The sequence below is a fragment of the Megalobrama amblycephala genome, linkage group LG10 (assembly GCF_018812025.1).
Source record: "Megalobrama amblycephala isolate DHTTF-2021 linkage group LG10, ASM1881202v1, whole genome shotgun sequence".
Taxonomy (NCBI): domain Eukaryota; kingdom Metazoa; phylum Chordata; class Actinopteri; order Cypriniformes; family Xenocyprididae; genus Megalobrama; species Megalobrama amblycephala.
In genome coordinates this window covers 32,884,620-32,897,521 of record NC_063053.1, presented here as the reverse complement: position 1 = coordinate 32,897,521, position 12,902 = coordinate 32,884,620, and the positions used below count along the sequence as shown (strand labels likewise).

The 12,902-nt window shown below is 35.8% G+C and overlaps 1 protein-coding gene across 2 annotated transcripts in view; it reads right to left on the bottom strand.

The window, feature by feature from the left end:
• rps6ka2 (ribosomal protein S6 kinase, polypeptide 2) overlaps positions 1–12,902 on the bottom strand; it is a 61,517-nt gene that overhangs the window by 11,420 nt on the left and 37,195 nt on the right. The window contains exons 11-15 of one of the 2 annotated variants that reach the window (XM_048205788.1): positions 12,790–12,854; positions 12,557–12,659; positions 12,073–12,203; positions 683–808; positions 388–477 (exon numbers count right to left, since the gene is read on the bottom strand). In XM_048205788.1, coding sequence (XP_048061745.1) covers positions 388–477; positions 683–808; positions 12,073–12,203; positions 12,557–12,659; positions 12,790–12,854 — 515 coding nt within the window. The remainder of the gene's footprint in view (positions 1–387; positions 478–682; positions 809–12,072; positions 12,204–12,556; positions 12,660–12,789; positions 12,855–12,902) is intronic. The other variant, XM_048205789.1, reaches the window with a different exon arrangement.

Genomic DNA, 12,902 nt, shown 5'->3' with positions numbered 1-12,902 from the left:
GAGAGGGCGTGTTCAGACAAGAAAGTGACGTCAATGCATAAACTCTCGAATTGATTATATAACATATTACGTAAATTGGCATTCTTCTACTATGGTCCATAAAACCATAAAGTCAATTTAATAAACATATGGGCAAAATAGAAATGTATTATTGAAAACTACATTTTAGGAAACTGTAAACCTCTATTAACATCTTCATGATAAAATAATAGATTTTCTTTAGATCTACAATCCAACATAAATTAAAAGTTACAAATTGTTAAAATCCATGAGTACAGTTTAGAAACACTAAATATAGATTACAAAACTCAAAAATAGTCAACTACTAGTAGGGGGTCTCTAAAAAACTAAAGTAGCATTTCTCTCTTTTTTCAAACTGTGACTCACATCTTTCAGAGTAATGATGTTTGGGTGCTGGCCGTATCGCAGGAGAATCTCGATTTCTTCAGACGGGTCCTTCTTGGCTCTGTCAATAATCTGAAATGAAGTGGGCTGGTCAAAAGCGGGGTCTGATAAAGCTTCGACTGACACTGAGAGATGCTGTTCTCTACGACAATTCATCAAGAGGCTCTTATGAAACAGCCTCTGCTGTTCACTAAATGATACTCTGCACTGTGTGTTTTGTCACTCAAAGAGCATTTAATGGAATCCAGTGCTTTAATAGAGTAGATTTTATACTTACTTTAACAGCATACTCCACACTGGTGATTCTGTGGACACAACGTTTGCAGACCGAATACGCTCCAATGCCGATATCCTCCTTCAACTCATAGCCGTCAGTGAAATGAATGTTGTTGCCATGAAGCTGCTGCGTTATAAAACAACAACATATTCACAAGAATAAATTGAATAAATGACAACATTAAATTAACTACGGACATGTTCCACTAACTTTTGAACTGTCTTCATTTTGAACGGTGAATCTATTAATAATAATTTATCATTTATTGCAATGCAGTGGCATTCATACATTTTAAATGTGGCTTCAGTGTCCACTCTAGGTGATAATTTATAACCCCCTAGCAACTTACAGCACACAGTAACTGTCCTCCAGGTGTACCTGAGGTTAAGTGTCTTGCTCAAGGGCACAATGATGACAATTCACATCTCCCTTAAGGGGTCTGACCATACAACCTTTCACTTACCAGCCCACATCCTTAACAGCACCCCATATATCTGAAACTGACTGAAAATTTGGTTTTCTACAACACAAAAATACAAAAAAAATGTAATTTTTATTTTTAGGAAACTCTAAATGTACAGACATTCATTATTTTTATATATAATCTGAAAATCTACCATTTACTTCAATTACATCACTGTAACATTTACATGCTAAACTATGTTTGGTCCCTTTTTTTTTTTTTTTTTTAATTTACACAAAACTATGGCCTTTCCCACTGCTGAGGTCCCAGAAATCCAGACCTCGTATTTTTTTTCGAGGTGTATAATAAAAGTTGTGAGATAACTGCTTACTAATAACTGTAGTTTAGTGCGCCAAAGGTAAAATGCCTAGACGTTCTCATCTGAGCTGATCAGTGGTCTGTCAGCACTCATCAATGACTTAAATGCCAATTAAATCATGACCGACAGTAATATCCAGGCATACAAGCAACTCATCCAGAGCTGTTTTCAGCATATAAGGCATAAGATTAAGAATTATGTATGCATACACTCTAAAAAATGATGGGTTAAAAACAATCCAAGTTGGGTTGAAAATGTTTGCCCAACGTGCTGGGCAGTTTTATTTAACCCAACTATTGTTTAAAAATTACTGGCTTACACAATTAAAAATCAGACACATAATTACAAGAGGCAACAATAATAATCAAAAGGTGAACATTTATTAATAGGCAATTTAATAAATGTTTAGTGTTTAATTATTATTCATTAAACTTAATAATAAATGTTAATCTCCAACATACTTTTGGTTCATTTTAAGCAAGCAATACAGTACTTTTTAAACAATAGTTGAGTTGAATAAAACTACCCAGCAGGTTGGGCAAAGATTTAACCCAACCGCTGGGTTTGTCCATTTTCAACCCAACTTGGGTTGTTTTTAACCCAGCATTTTTTAGAGTGTATTATGAATTGTTTAGCATTTCAACTTTGTTACACTTTCCTGGTAGCCTTTCAGTAAATTTACTTATCAACCTCAGATCTACACTAGAACAAGGTAAAAAATGTGGCTTAAAGCAGTGTTTCTCAACTCCAGTCCTCGGGACCCACTGCTCTGCACATTTTGTATGTATCCCTTATTTAACACACCTGATTTAGATCATCAGCTCATTAGGAGAGTCTGCATGAACTGAATTGAGTGTGTCATATAAGAGAGACATACAAAATGTGCAGAGCAGTGGGTCCCGAGGACTGGAGTTGAGAACCACTGGCTTAAAGGATTAGTCCACTTTCAAATAAAATTTTCTTGATAATTTACTCACCTCCATGTCATCCAAGATACAGGTGTGTCTTTCTTTCTTGAGTCGAAAAGAAATTAAGGTTTGTGATGAAAACATTCCAGGATTATTCTCCGTATAGTGGACTTCAATGGCCTCCAAACGGTTGAAGGTCAAAATTACAGTTTCAGTGCAGCTTCAAAGGGCTTTAAATGATATCAGACGAGGAATACAGGTCTTATTTTCTAAAAAAATACAAATGTATATGCTTTATAAACACAAATGATCGCCTTGCAAGTGCTTCCGCTTTCCGTATTTTTCAAAAAGCTTACACTGTATGTCCTACGCCTTCCCTTTTCAACTTACGTAATGAACGCAGTGCCAGTTCCGTTTTTTTCCGTAAGTAGAATAAGGAAGGCATAGGACATACAGCGTAAGCTTTTTGAAGAATACGGAAAGCGGAATGGTGGAAGCACTTGCAAGGTGATCAGTTGTGTTTATAAAGCATATACAGTTGTGTTTTTTTTTAAGAAAATGACCGATCGTTTTGCTAGATAAGACCCTTACTCCTCATCTGGTATCATTTAAAGCCCTTTGAAGCTGCACTGAAACTGTAATTTTGACCTTCAACCGTTTGGAGGCCATTGAAGTCCACTATAAGGAGAATAATCCTGGAATGTTTTCATCAAAAACATTAATTTTTTTTCGACTGAAGAAAGAAAGACATGGACATCTTGGATGACATGGGGGTGAGTAAATTATCAGGAAATTTTCATTCAGAAGTGACCTAATCCTTTAAGTGTGTTTACAGGTTGAGGTTAGGACAGTCATTTATGTTAGATATAATATATTTGCTAACTATTATTTCTTTATTCCTTTATTTTTCTCTGTTTGACAAGAAATCCTAATGTTTCTATAACCTTTGTATATTAATATGCTCATGGCTGCTCTGTGCTTACAATTTAAAGGGATAAAAAAAAAAATATTTACTTTTTTCACTGACACAGACAAAAATGAAAAAGACTGACATAGTTTTAAAGCTATTGTTAACCAAATTTGCCCTCCAGACATTTTCAAATGGACATATGTTTCTCATGGGAATCTACATTTTTCAGAGTGTGCACAGTTTTTGGCAATGCACAGAACCTAAACGTCCCTAAAACTTTAACAGCATTCTTTTGCTGCCTTGCAAACACTTCTTTTTCCTTTAGGAAATACAAATTTAGTCTTCAATGCTTTGTAACAGTACATGGAGATACATTCATATTCATCAGCTAAAAGTGAAACAGACATACATGTCAAATATGCAAATAATCAACAGCATGTTCAGGTGAAGGAGACGCCTCCCAAAACCAGAAGCAATTCACAGCACAGGTTTAGAAATCTTCTACAAATAGCTGCACTCATGCATCTTCATGAGCCAAGGGTAAGTTAATATCGTATGCTCGGCAGATGCCACATCAGATCAGAATGATCTAGACAACGGCACCGCAGAACAGATATCCGCTTGTGTGCCAGTGTGCTCCCGCCAATCAATACATCTCATTCCGGTCACTGCCACGTCAACTCAGACACTTCAATAAAGCAGCTCTTCAGGTATGAATGAACCATCTGGCAGAATTAGTTCAGATTATGTAACACAGGTCTCCGTTCTCTTCTTTTTCCTTCTCATTTTTGTGCTGTGCTACACAACAGTACTTCCCCGAGGAATAGGTCTGAATCGACTGCATGTGCACAGACAGACCAAGGTTAAACGAATATAGAAAACAACTTTGGCTAGGGTGACTGCAATATTTCCTGTATGTTACCTCAATATATCAAAGCAAGCTTTAGTGAAATATTGATTGATTCTCATCACTTATTTATCATCATGACCACCAAAACTAAAGAAACAAAAATTTGTACATTTTCTGAAGTAATGGGAGTTTGTCTGTGCAAAACCGATGCCAATGTTGTGGGTGGTTACTAAGGTGCTGTTATGCAGTTGCTAAGATATTTTGAGTGACTATGCTAAGGTATTTTTAACATTTCACTATGCAGTTGCTGAGGTATTTTGAGTCGCTCAGTTGCTAAGGTATTTAAAGTGTTTTTTGTTTTTGTTTTTTTGCATGTTGCTATGTGGTTGTTAATATATTTTGAATGGCTTTTAGTTGCTATATGTTTACTAAAATATTTTGAGTTGCTTTTAGAATTTTGCTGTGCAGTTGCTGAGATTTAGTCAGGTTTAGCATGTTTCCAGCTAACAGGGAACGTTCTCATAACTTCGGCTAATGTTTTGGAAAGGTTCTCTCAGTTACGTTATGAACAAACATTCTTCCAGTAACATGAATAGAAAATTTGTTTAATGTTATCTTTTCTTCAATAATGTTCTCAAAAGGTTAGCACAAAAACATTATTTATTATTATTATTATTATTATTTAAATGTCCTCATAATGTCTTCTTTGAAGAACATTTTTCAATTGTCCTTTAAATATTAAGGATCACTAAATTTTTGGCTAAAAATGGCTTAAGGTTGGATGTTACTCAGCAAAACCCCCTGTTTTCTTAGTTTTTCTCTGACTGCTTTAATATTGTGTTCAGGAAACCTGTTTACTGCATCAGAGGAAGTTGAGACCAAAAAACAATAGGTGATGTTGGCTGTTAACTAATGTCATTGTGAAGTGGTCTAATCACTGCTCAGAAGTGTGTTTTGTTATTATTTGAACATTGTGCTACTGACCATGTGGTACCACTGTGACAATCTGATATTCTGAAAAAATTATGAAAACATATTGTGAGCAAGATGTTATTAACTACGGTGTCAGATATCAAAAATCAGCATATGAAACTTCATGCTAGCACACAAAACTCATTTATGGCTCTCAGCTGAATTCTTTTTTAGAATATAGATTTCAATATTTTTTGTCACCATTGTTGAGATTCGTTGATGTCTCAACTTTTACACACATGGTTGTAGTGTTTTTTGAAGATCTCATACAGATCTCTTCAGTGTTACAAGTGATCTTTCTATCACAAGAGTTTCATTTATTACCTTTTTTATTCATTAATTCTTCAACTTCACAATGGTTTAAACCAGTCGTGAAACTACAGAAAAAGCAGTAATTTGAATGTCATTAAAATAGACATCATAGACAGTCAATCTGCTTTTCCCCCTGGTTTCACAGACAAGGCTTAAGCTAGTCCTAGACAAAAATGCATGTTTGAGCTGTTTTAACTGAAAGCAACTTGTACTGACATATTTTAAAATATGTCAGTGCTATTGTTTTGTCTCAAGATGTACACCATCAATGTTTTTTTCAAGTGTACATTTATAAAAGCTACGTAAATATCCTAATTAAACTAAGGTTTAATCCTGGCTTAGGCTAAGCCCTGTCTGTGAAACCGGGCCTTCATCTTTCTCTTTCTTCAGCAATGCACAAATGTTCACTGAAAACACTTGCAATTGCTAAAAGAGAAATAAATTATCATTAAGTCAAGAGCCCAACTAAAGTAAAACACTGATCACAATCACGATGATTTCAAACTTAACACTTTCAACTAAACATCAACATTTTAACCTGTTTATCTCAATAAGAACTTTTGTACATGAAAACATCAACTGGTTAGCAATAAGTGAAGCTGGTAAAGCTATTAGTGGAGTTGTTTAATCATCCTCTGCTGAGATCTTGAGAGATTTAATGTCTTCTTTTATCTTCAGTTGATTTAATCTAAGGCTGTGGCTTAAAAAAAAAAAAAAAAACGTTCCACTAACATTTTAACGTGTCCATAACTAACGTTTTTAGAACAAAAATTTGTTAGTTAGGTTGCTACATTTGCTAAAGTATTTTTTTTTTTTTTTTTTTTTTTTGGGATGCTGTATGTGATTGCTAATCTATTTTGAATGGCTTTTAAAGGCACAGTATGTAAGTTTCACCACTAGAGGTTTAACTAATATTATTTATAAAACAATAAAAAAGACATAAGTTGCGTCCCAAATGACGCACTATACACTATGCACGTATACACTATGTACTTGTGCACTATGCACTCATCCATGTAGTGCGTGAATTGTATAAGGTTATTTTGTCATTTAACAACGGAGTCCGATCCTCCCTTCCCCTCCACTACATAATTAAAGCTGCAACATTCCACACTTCGTTTTTTCCGTTAATTTAGTGCATCATCCGGGTATTTAAAGTGTACTTTTTCTTTTTGGAATTTTCAGTGTGAACGCACTACTCGCACTATTTATACTTAAAAACGTCATAGAATAGTGCATAAGTACGCGAATTGGGACGCACCTATAGTTTGATGATGCCATGATTGAGCTTGGAATCATAGGAGTAGTCTTAACATCCACAGCCGATGGAAAGCAGTCTGACGGGACTCGGGCAGAAATCATGTTTGTGGATGTGCTGATGTATTAAAGTTTTATCAATGTTACTATGATATGAAACAGGACGGGGATGAGAGCCCGGGCCATTTTACATTGCTGTTTTTATTATGCTTATATGCTGCAGTCGGCCGCTGCTGCTCCTTTTGCTTTGTTGTTTATGCATATTTTATGATTAAAGTCCACCTCCTTTGTCAATGAACTTGAACTTTGTTTGTTACATTTGATCTCTTAAAGGGATTGTTAAAGAGATGCATTCTCATGCTAAACATGGCCAAAGTTTCAAAACACGAGTTGGACATATGACGGAGTATTTCTGTGCCAAATACACTCCTTCTGGATTCTGATAAGACTCGGAAAGTTTTTTTTGAGTATGGTCAAAGTCCCTTTAAGACAAGTCATTTCACTCGGCGGCCATCAATTCAATCTCTTTGAATGGGAAAACATCAAATTCTCCAAAACTGTTCGCCAACCTTACGATTAAATTTCATATTTGAAATCACCAATTAAATCTAACAACAACCGGCTCATAAATTTAGTTTCTAAATCCTCGAATCATGTCAAAAAAACTGTATTTTTCAGGCTGGATCAAGCTAATGTGCATGCGCAGACCTAAATGCCTCCGAAGAGACGCGAGTCTGACTGTTTCTATAGAAACCGGTGATTCTAACGGCCGCTGAAGTGACGCGATGACTTTACCAGTCGGCGATTGGCTCTTATTTAGAAGGCGGGACTTATTCCGCCATATTGCGCGTTACACTTTCTCCCATTCAAAACAATACGAGTGACATGTCTTGTGTTATTCTATAGTCTTTGGTATGGCCCTGTATTACGTAATAAAGGGCGGAATTCCTTGTATGGGCACTTCTACCTGATAAGCGTGCACACACATCACTCAGAGCAAGAGCAAGAGCACGGCCATCAACACGCAAAAGCTGTGCGTGCTCGTGATTCTTTAGCTCTGCCCACGGCACGCCTCCAGGAGCTCGGCTTTTTTTCGGAAAGAGTCGGTACAGCGTATCTATCTTTTATAACAGTGGTCGCCAACCCGTCGATCTTTATCACTGTTCCAGTAGCTCACGAAAATAACAGTTTTATAGGAGTACAAAAATACATTACATTTCTCCAGTCTTTGTACTGTATTTTTCTATTTATTTTTAAGTTATTTTCTGGAGCTACTGGGACAGACAGATAAAGGTAAATAGCCCACATTATGTCTGAGGGTGTAAACGGCCGTTAACAAGAGGCCAAAGACGCTGAAGACGGACGCGAAGAGGAGAAAATTCTGTAGCAGGCAGAGCAGCTCACTGTTCACGATGCTCGAAATAGAGGAAGAAAATATAAATATTGAATTGGGGGCGAGTGATTATGAATTCGTCTCTAAAAGGAGATCAGTCTTCAGGAAGATTTTGATGGCAATGGCATTTTATTTTCTTCTTACCTATGAATAAAGTAGTTAATTATTAGCGCATTTCAGCTTTGTTTACAGCGGTAACCAAGGAAACGCTGTATCACTGCTGCTCCATAAGCGCCACCTGCTGTCAGAGAGTGAATCTGCGTCTCATTCAGCCTGCTGTTTTTGTTTCATGCTTTTTTTGTGTGTAGCATTTATAATTTCACAAAGATAAAGTCAGACTGTTCTGTTTTTGCTTCAAATCTTGAAATTAACCCCTTAACTGTCACCGTCCCACAGGTGGGACGTTTGCCATTACATATTTAAAACAGTAATATTCTATACTAAACCTAAACTAATCTTGACAAACTATATATCATTTGAAAGCTTAGAATCTCTAGTTTACATATTTGGTGACTGATTTAAAAAAATAAATTACAGAGGAGCAGTAATTTATCAATTTGCAACAAGCATATTTTCATACTCATAAGGCATGTTCAGACTTTTATTTTGAAATAGCGATGAACATGAAAATTCATTAAAGATTGGTTGAAACATGTTTGTTTTCATGCCAAGAGTTCAAAAGATAACATCCATTCAATTTTTTGAGAAAAAAAGGTCTGAAAATGTTTTTAATAGAAAAAAAATACATTTATGATTGTGGCGGCGATCTATAACCCACATACATGTTATTTTTATGTTTATTAGAGGCTGAATTCATATCAAATTCTGCCAAACTTCCCATACTACTTCTATATAGGATGTCTACTTCATAAATTGTATGAAAATAATGGAAATATATGGTTCAGATCACTCAAACCATAAATGGAAATGGAGGCACCTTTATATGGTCAGTAATGGAGCTTGGTTGCCATCTAGTGAAAAAGTGTGGTACTGCGCCCAAACAAAATCTTACTGAAAGCTCATTTTTTGAGATATCAACCTGAAATTTGGAACACAAATTGTTCAGATTTTTGGCTTTGATTTCCTTGCAGCTTTAGAGTAAAACTTGTTTTGTAAAATATATATTTTATATAAAATATAAAATATTATATTTTTACATTTTACATTTTCATAAACTTAAACTTCTGTAACTTTTTTTCTTTTTCACTTACATAAGTTATTTCACATCTACAATAATCTGCCAAATCAATCTTTAAAACAAGACCAGCCTTATGTCTATACTCCAAAGTATTATTGAATTACAACCATTTAAGTTTGGATAGTGCATTTTCTTGTCTAAAAAAAAAAAAGTGGGGGTGACAGTTAAAGGGTTAAATCTAATTCAAATAAAAAACAACTGCTCATGCAACGTGCGTAGCATCTTTGTTTGGATTGTGATTAAAAAGCAGTGGTTCCCTCTAATTCGAAATGGCTATGTATTTTTGTTTATTATAATAATATTAATAATAAATATCTGCAACCAGTATCAGAATCGGCCAATTTGCTTGTAAAAATAAATAAATAAATCAGAATCTACATTGACTAAAAAATACTAAATACAATCTGGGCTGTCTTTTTCTATCAAGTAGATCTTGTCTTTCAAAAAGGTCGAGGTCAGGGATCTTGGGCTTAAAAAGGTTGGTGACCACTGTTTTATAATATGATAAAACTGACTTAAAGAATCATATTTTTTACTTAACTGTGGCAGAAACGGGCTTCCATACCAACGACCCAAACTAGTTCTTCTGATTGGCCGAAATTCTCTGATCTCAGAACAGTGCCCGCCGCTGCCTCTACAGATGCACAGCTCACTTTTGCTCCACGTTTCCATAGATATATGGTGAAAAAGGGAGATCATGCAAAACGTGTCACTTGAAAGCGAAAAACAGTGTTTGAGACTCATCGCAGCAGATTCAAGCAGTTGTATTTATGTACTTGTGTTTGTGCTAGAAAAATATCCAAGAAAAAAAGAGATGTGTGAGAAAAAATTCTACAAGTGTGCAACTCTCATTTGATGAATTCACATACTGATTTGTGGATGAGCAAAATTTGTGTGTGTGAATGCGTTTTACACCATATTCACTGTGTCAAATGTAGCAAAAATGTGAGCGTACGAGTTTCTTAATTTATGTTTTGTAGAATAGGATTTGTGCACCTGCAATGAAGAATTTAAGAAGGTGTAACTGTTTTGTTGTGTTTGTGGGAGAGAAAAAAAATCTACAAATCTACAACTCTTAAAACATTTTTCTCTGTGACTTCAAATTTACTGATACACATGTGTGGGTATTCTCTACAACTTCAAATTCCACTGTCATAGGTGCTCAGTTGTTTTGCACCAAATGCAATACTACTCTATAGGTACTCAAGATTAACTTGAGATTGGCGGAAACTGTGTGTGTTATGTACCTTTTAAATTCACATTATTTTATTTTATTCTAATGAAACAGCCGCAGGTGTTGAATTACTACTCATACAGGTCATTTTGTCTGATGAATTAAAATTGTGGGGTTTACTTGGTCAAAACAATCATACTAAAAATACATTTGAGTGTGTTGAAAGTTGTTATAACGTGACTCTGTGCGTTCACTTGGTGGCTGCTATGAGACCACTGCAGCACACTGCAGTAAGCTAGATTGATATTACAAATATCATATTACTGGATGACTGTTGGTAAATTCAAATATATTGTATGGTGGAAAATATGCTGTATTACTGTTACTACAAACAAGGCTCTTTCTGATATTGCTATGATAGCCACTTAACAAAAACATGCTACTCTCAGTAAATCAAGAAAACGAGATTCAACAACAAGACTAACGGTGCTGAACTATATAACAATGATTAGTTTTCTGTGGATAAAATTATTCAAAAAGTTGCTCAACTGTCTAATTGAAGTGCATAACATATTAAAGCATCTTTGGTGTTTCTGTGGTTTCTACGGAAATCAAGGGTAGCGTGGATATGACATCATTGAGAGGCAACGCAATGACACGGACCATTATACTTGTTAAAATAGCTGATTTCGCTGGATTTAAACATTGCTGGAAACATTTGGGAAACTGTAAGTACAAAAGTCAACAAAATTTATAACATTGTTCTAGTGGTTTTTGGATATTTTAATCCAAAAATCGTACATATTATGCCTTTAAGTGCTATATGTTTGCTAAGGTATTTTGAGTGGCTTTTAGCATTCCACTGTGCAGTTTTTGAGTCTGTTTTAGCATGTTGCTTAAGTATTTTTTAAAGGTGCCATTTTTTTTTTACATGATGTAATATAAGTCTAAGGTGTCCCCTGAATGTGTCTGTGAAGTTGCAGCTCAAAATACCCCATAGATTTTTTTTAATTAATTTTTTTAACTACCTATTTTGAGGCATAATTAGAAATGCGCCAATTCAGGCTCCGCCCCCTTACCAAGCTCTCGACTCAATTATTGCATAAACAAAGTTCACACAGCTAATATAACCCTCAAAATGGATCTTTACAAAGTGTTCGTCATGCAGCATGTCTAATCGTGTAAGTATATTAGCAACATGCTAACGAAACACAATTTACAAATATCACGAAAAATATCATGTTATCATGGATCATGTCAGTTATTATCGCTCCATCTGCCATTTTTCGCTGTTGTCCTTGCTTGCTTACCTAGTCTGATGATTCAGCTGTGCACAGATCCAGACGTTAATACTGGCTGCCCTTGTGTAATGCCTCGATCATGAGCTGGCATATGCAAATATTGGGGGCGTACACCCCGACTGTTACGTTTTTTTGCTATGTGATCGCTAATGTATTTTGAATGGCAATTTGTTTCTATACCTTGCTAAGGTAGTTTGACTGATTATTATTATTATTTTTTTTTAGCATAACATGCAATTGTTAATGTTTTTTGAGCAGTTTTTAGTATGTTGCTATGCATTTGTGGATGGCTGCCACAACTTGCCAGAAAGCGGTTATGAGAGTCCTGCTCACCTGTACAATGGGGTTTACAGAGTTTTGCTTGATCTCGGCCAAAGGTTGTTCTTGACCCAGGTTAGAGGCCACGAAGCTGAAGCCGCGGAAGAGCTGGTGTGCGTTAGCGCTGGGCGGAACACCGGGTGAGTCTGTGGAAACACACAGATACAAATATTTTTAGAAAGCCAACAAGGACACAGTCTCCCTGTGGAATGGAAACACACAATTGATCCCATCTGAGCAGTATGAATAGTATGCAGGACCTGAGGGCTCTTGGTAAACAGGTTCTGCTGTTGCGGTTCACTCTAATTTGTTGTCTCACTCCCCCTGTGCTTGCTGGGCACAGACTGTTATGTAAGAATAGTTTCCAGCTCGTTGTCTATCACATTGTGTCTGATGTTTAAAAGCAAACACTTAAAAAGATTCTTCCAGATATTCTTTAAATAAAACGGCATACGAGTATTGCTTGTATAATCTGAAAATCAGCTGCAATTTGCGTCACCTGTCGGTGTGCGGGATGTAAACTCAGGATCAAAATGAAAGGTGTCCTCTGGTCGGCCCACTGCTGGTTTGAACGGAGGCTTGATTTCTCGTCTGTACAACTTCTGTTAACCAGGAAGACAGAAAGCCCACGGAATGGTCACGATTTACACCATTTAAGACATTTAAGACACATATGCTAATACTATATATATATATATATATATATATATATATATATATATACACACTTACATTCCAGTCTATTGTTGCAAAAAATATATGCCGTTTGATTTCTTCCACTCCATCAGGTCCTGCGCCTGCAGAACAACCAGAGGACAAACATCCAGTCAGGTAACAGGTTGCAT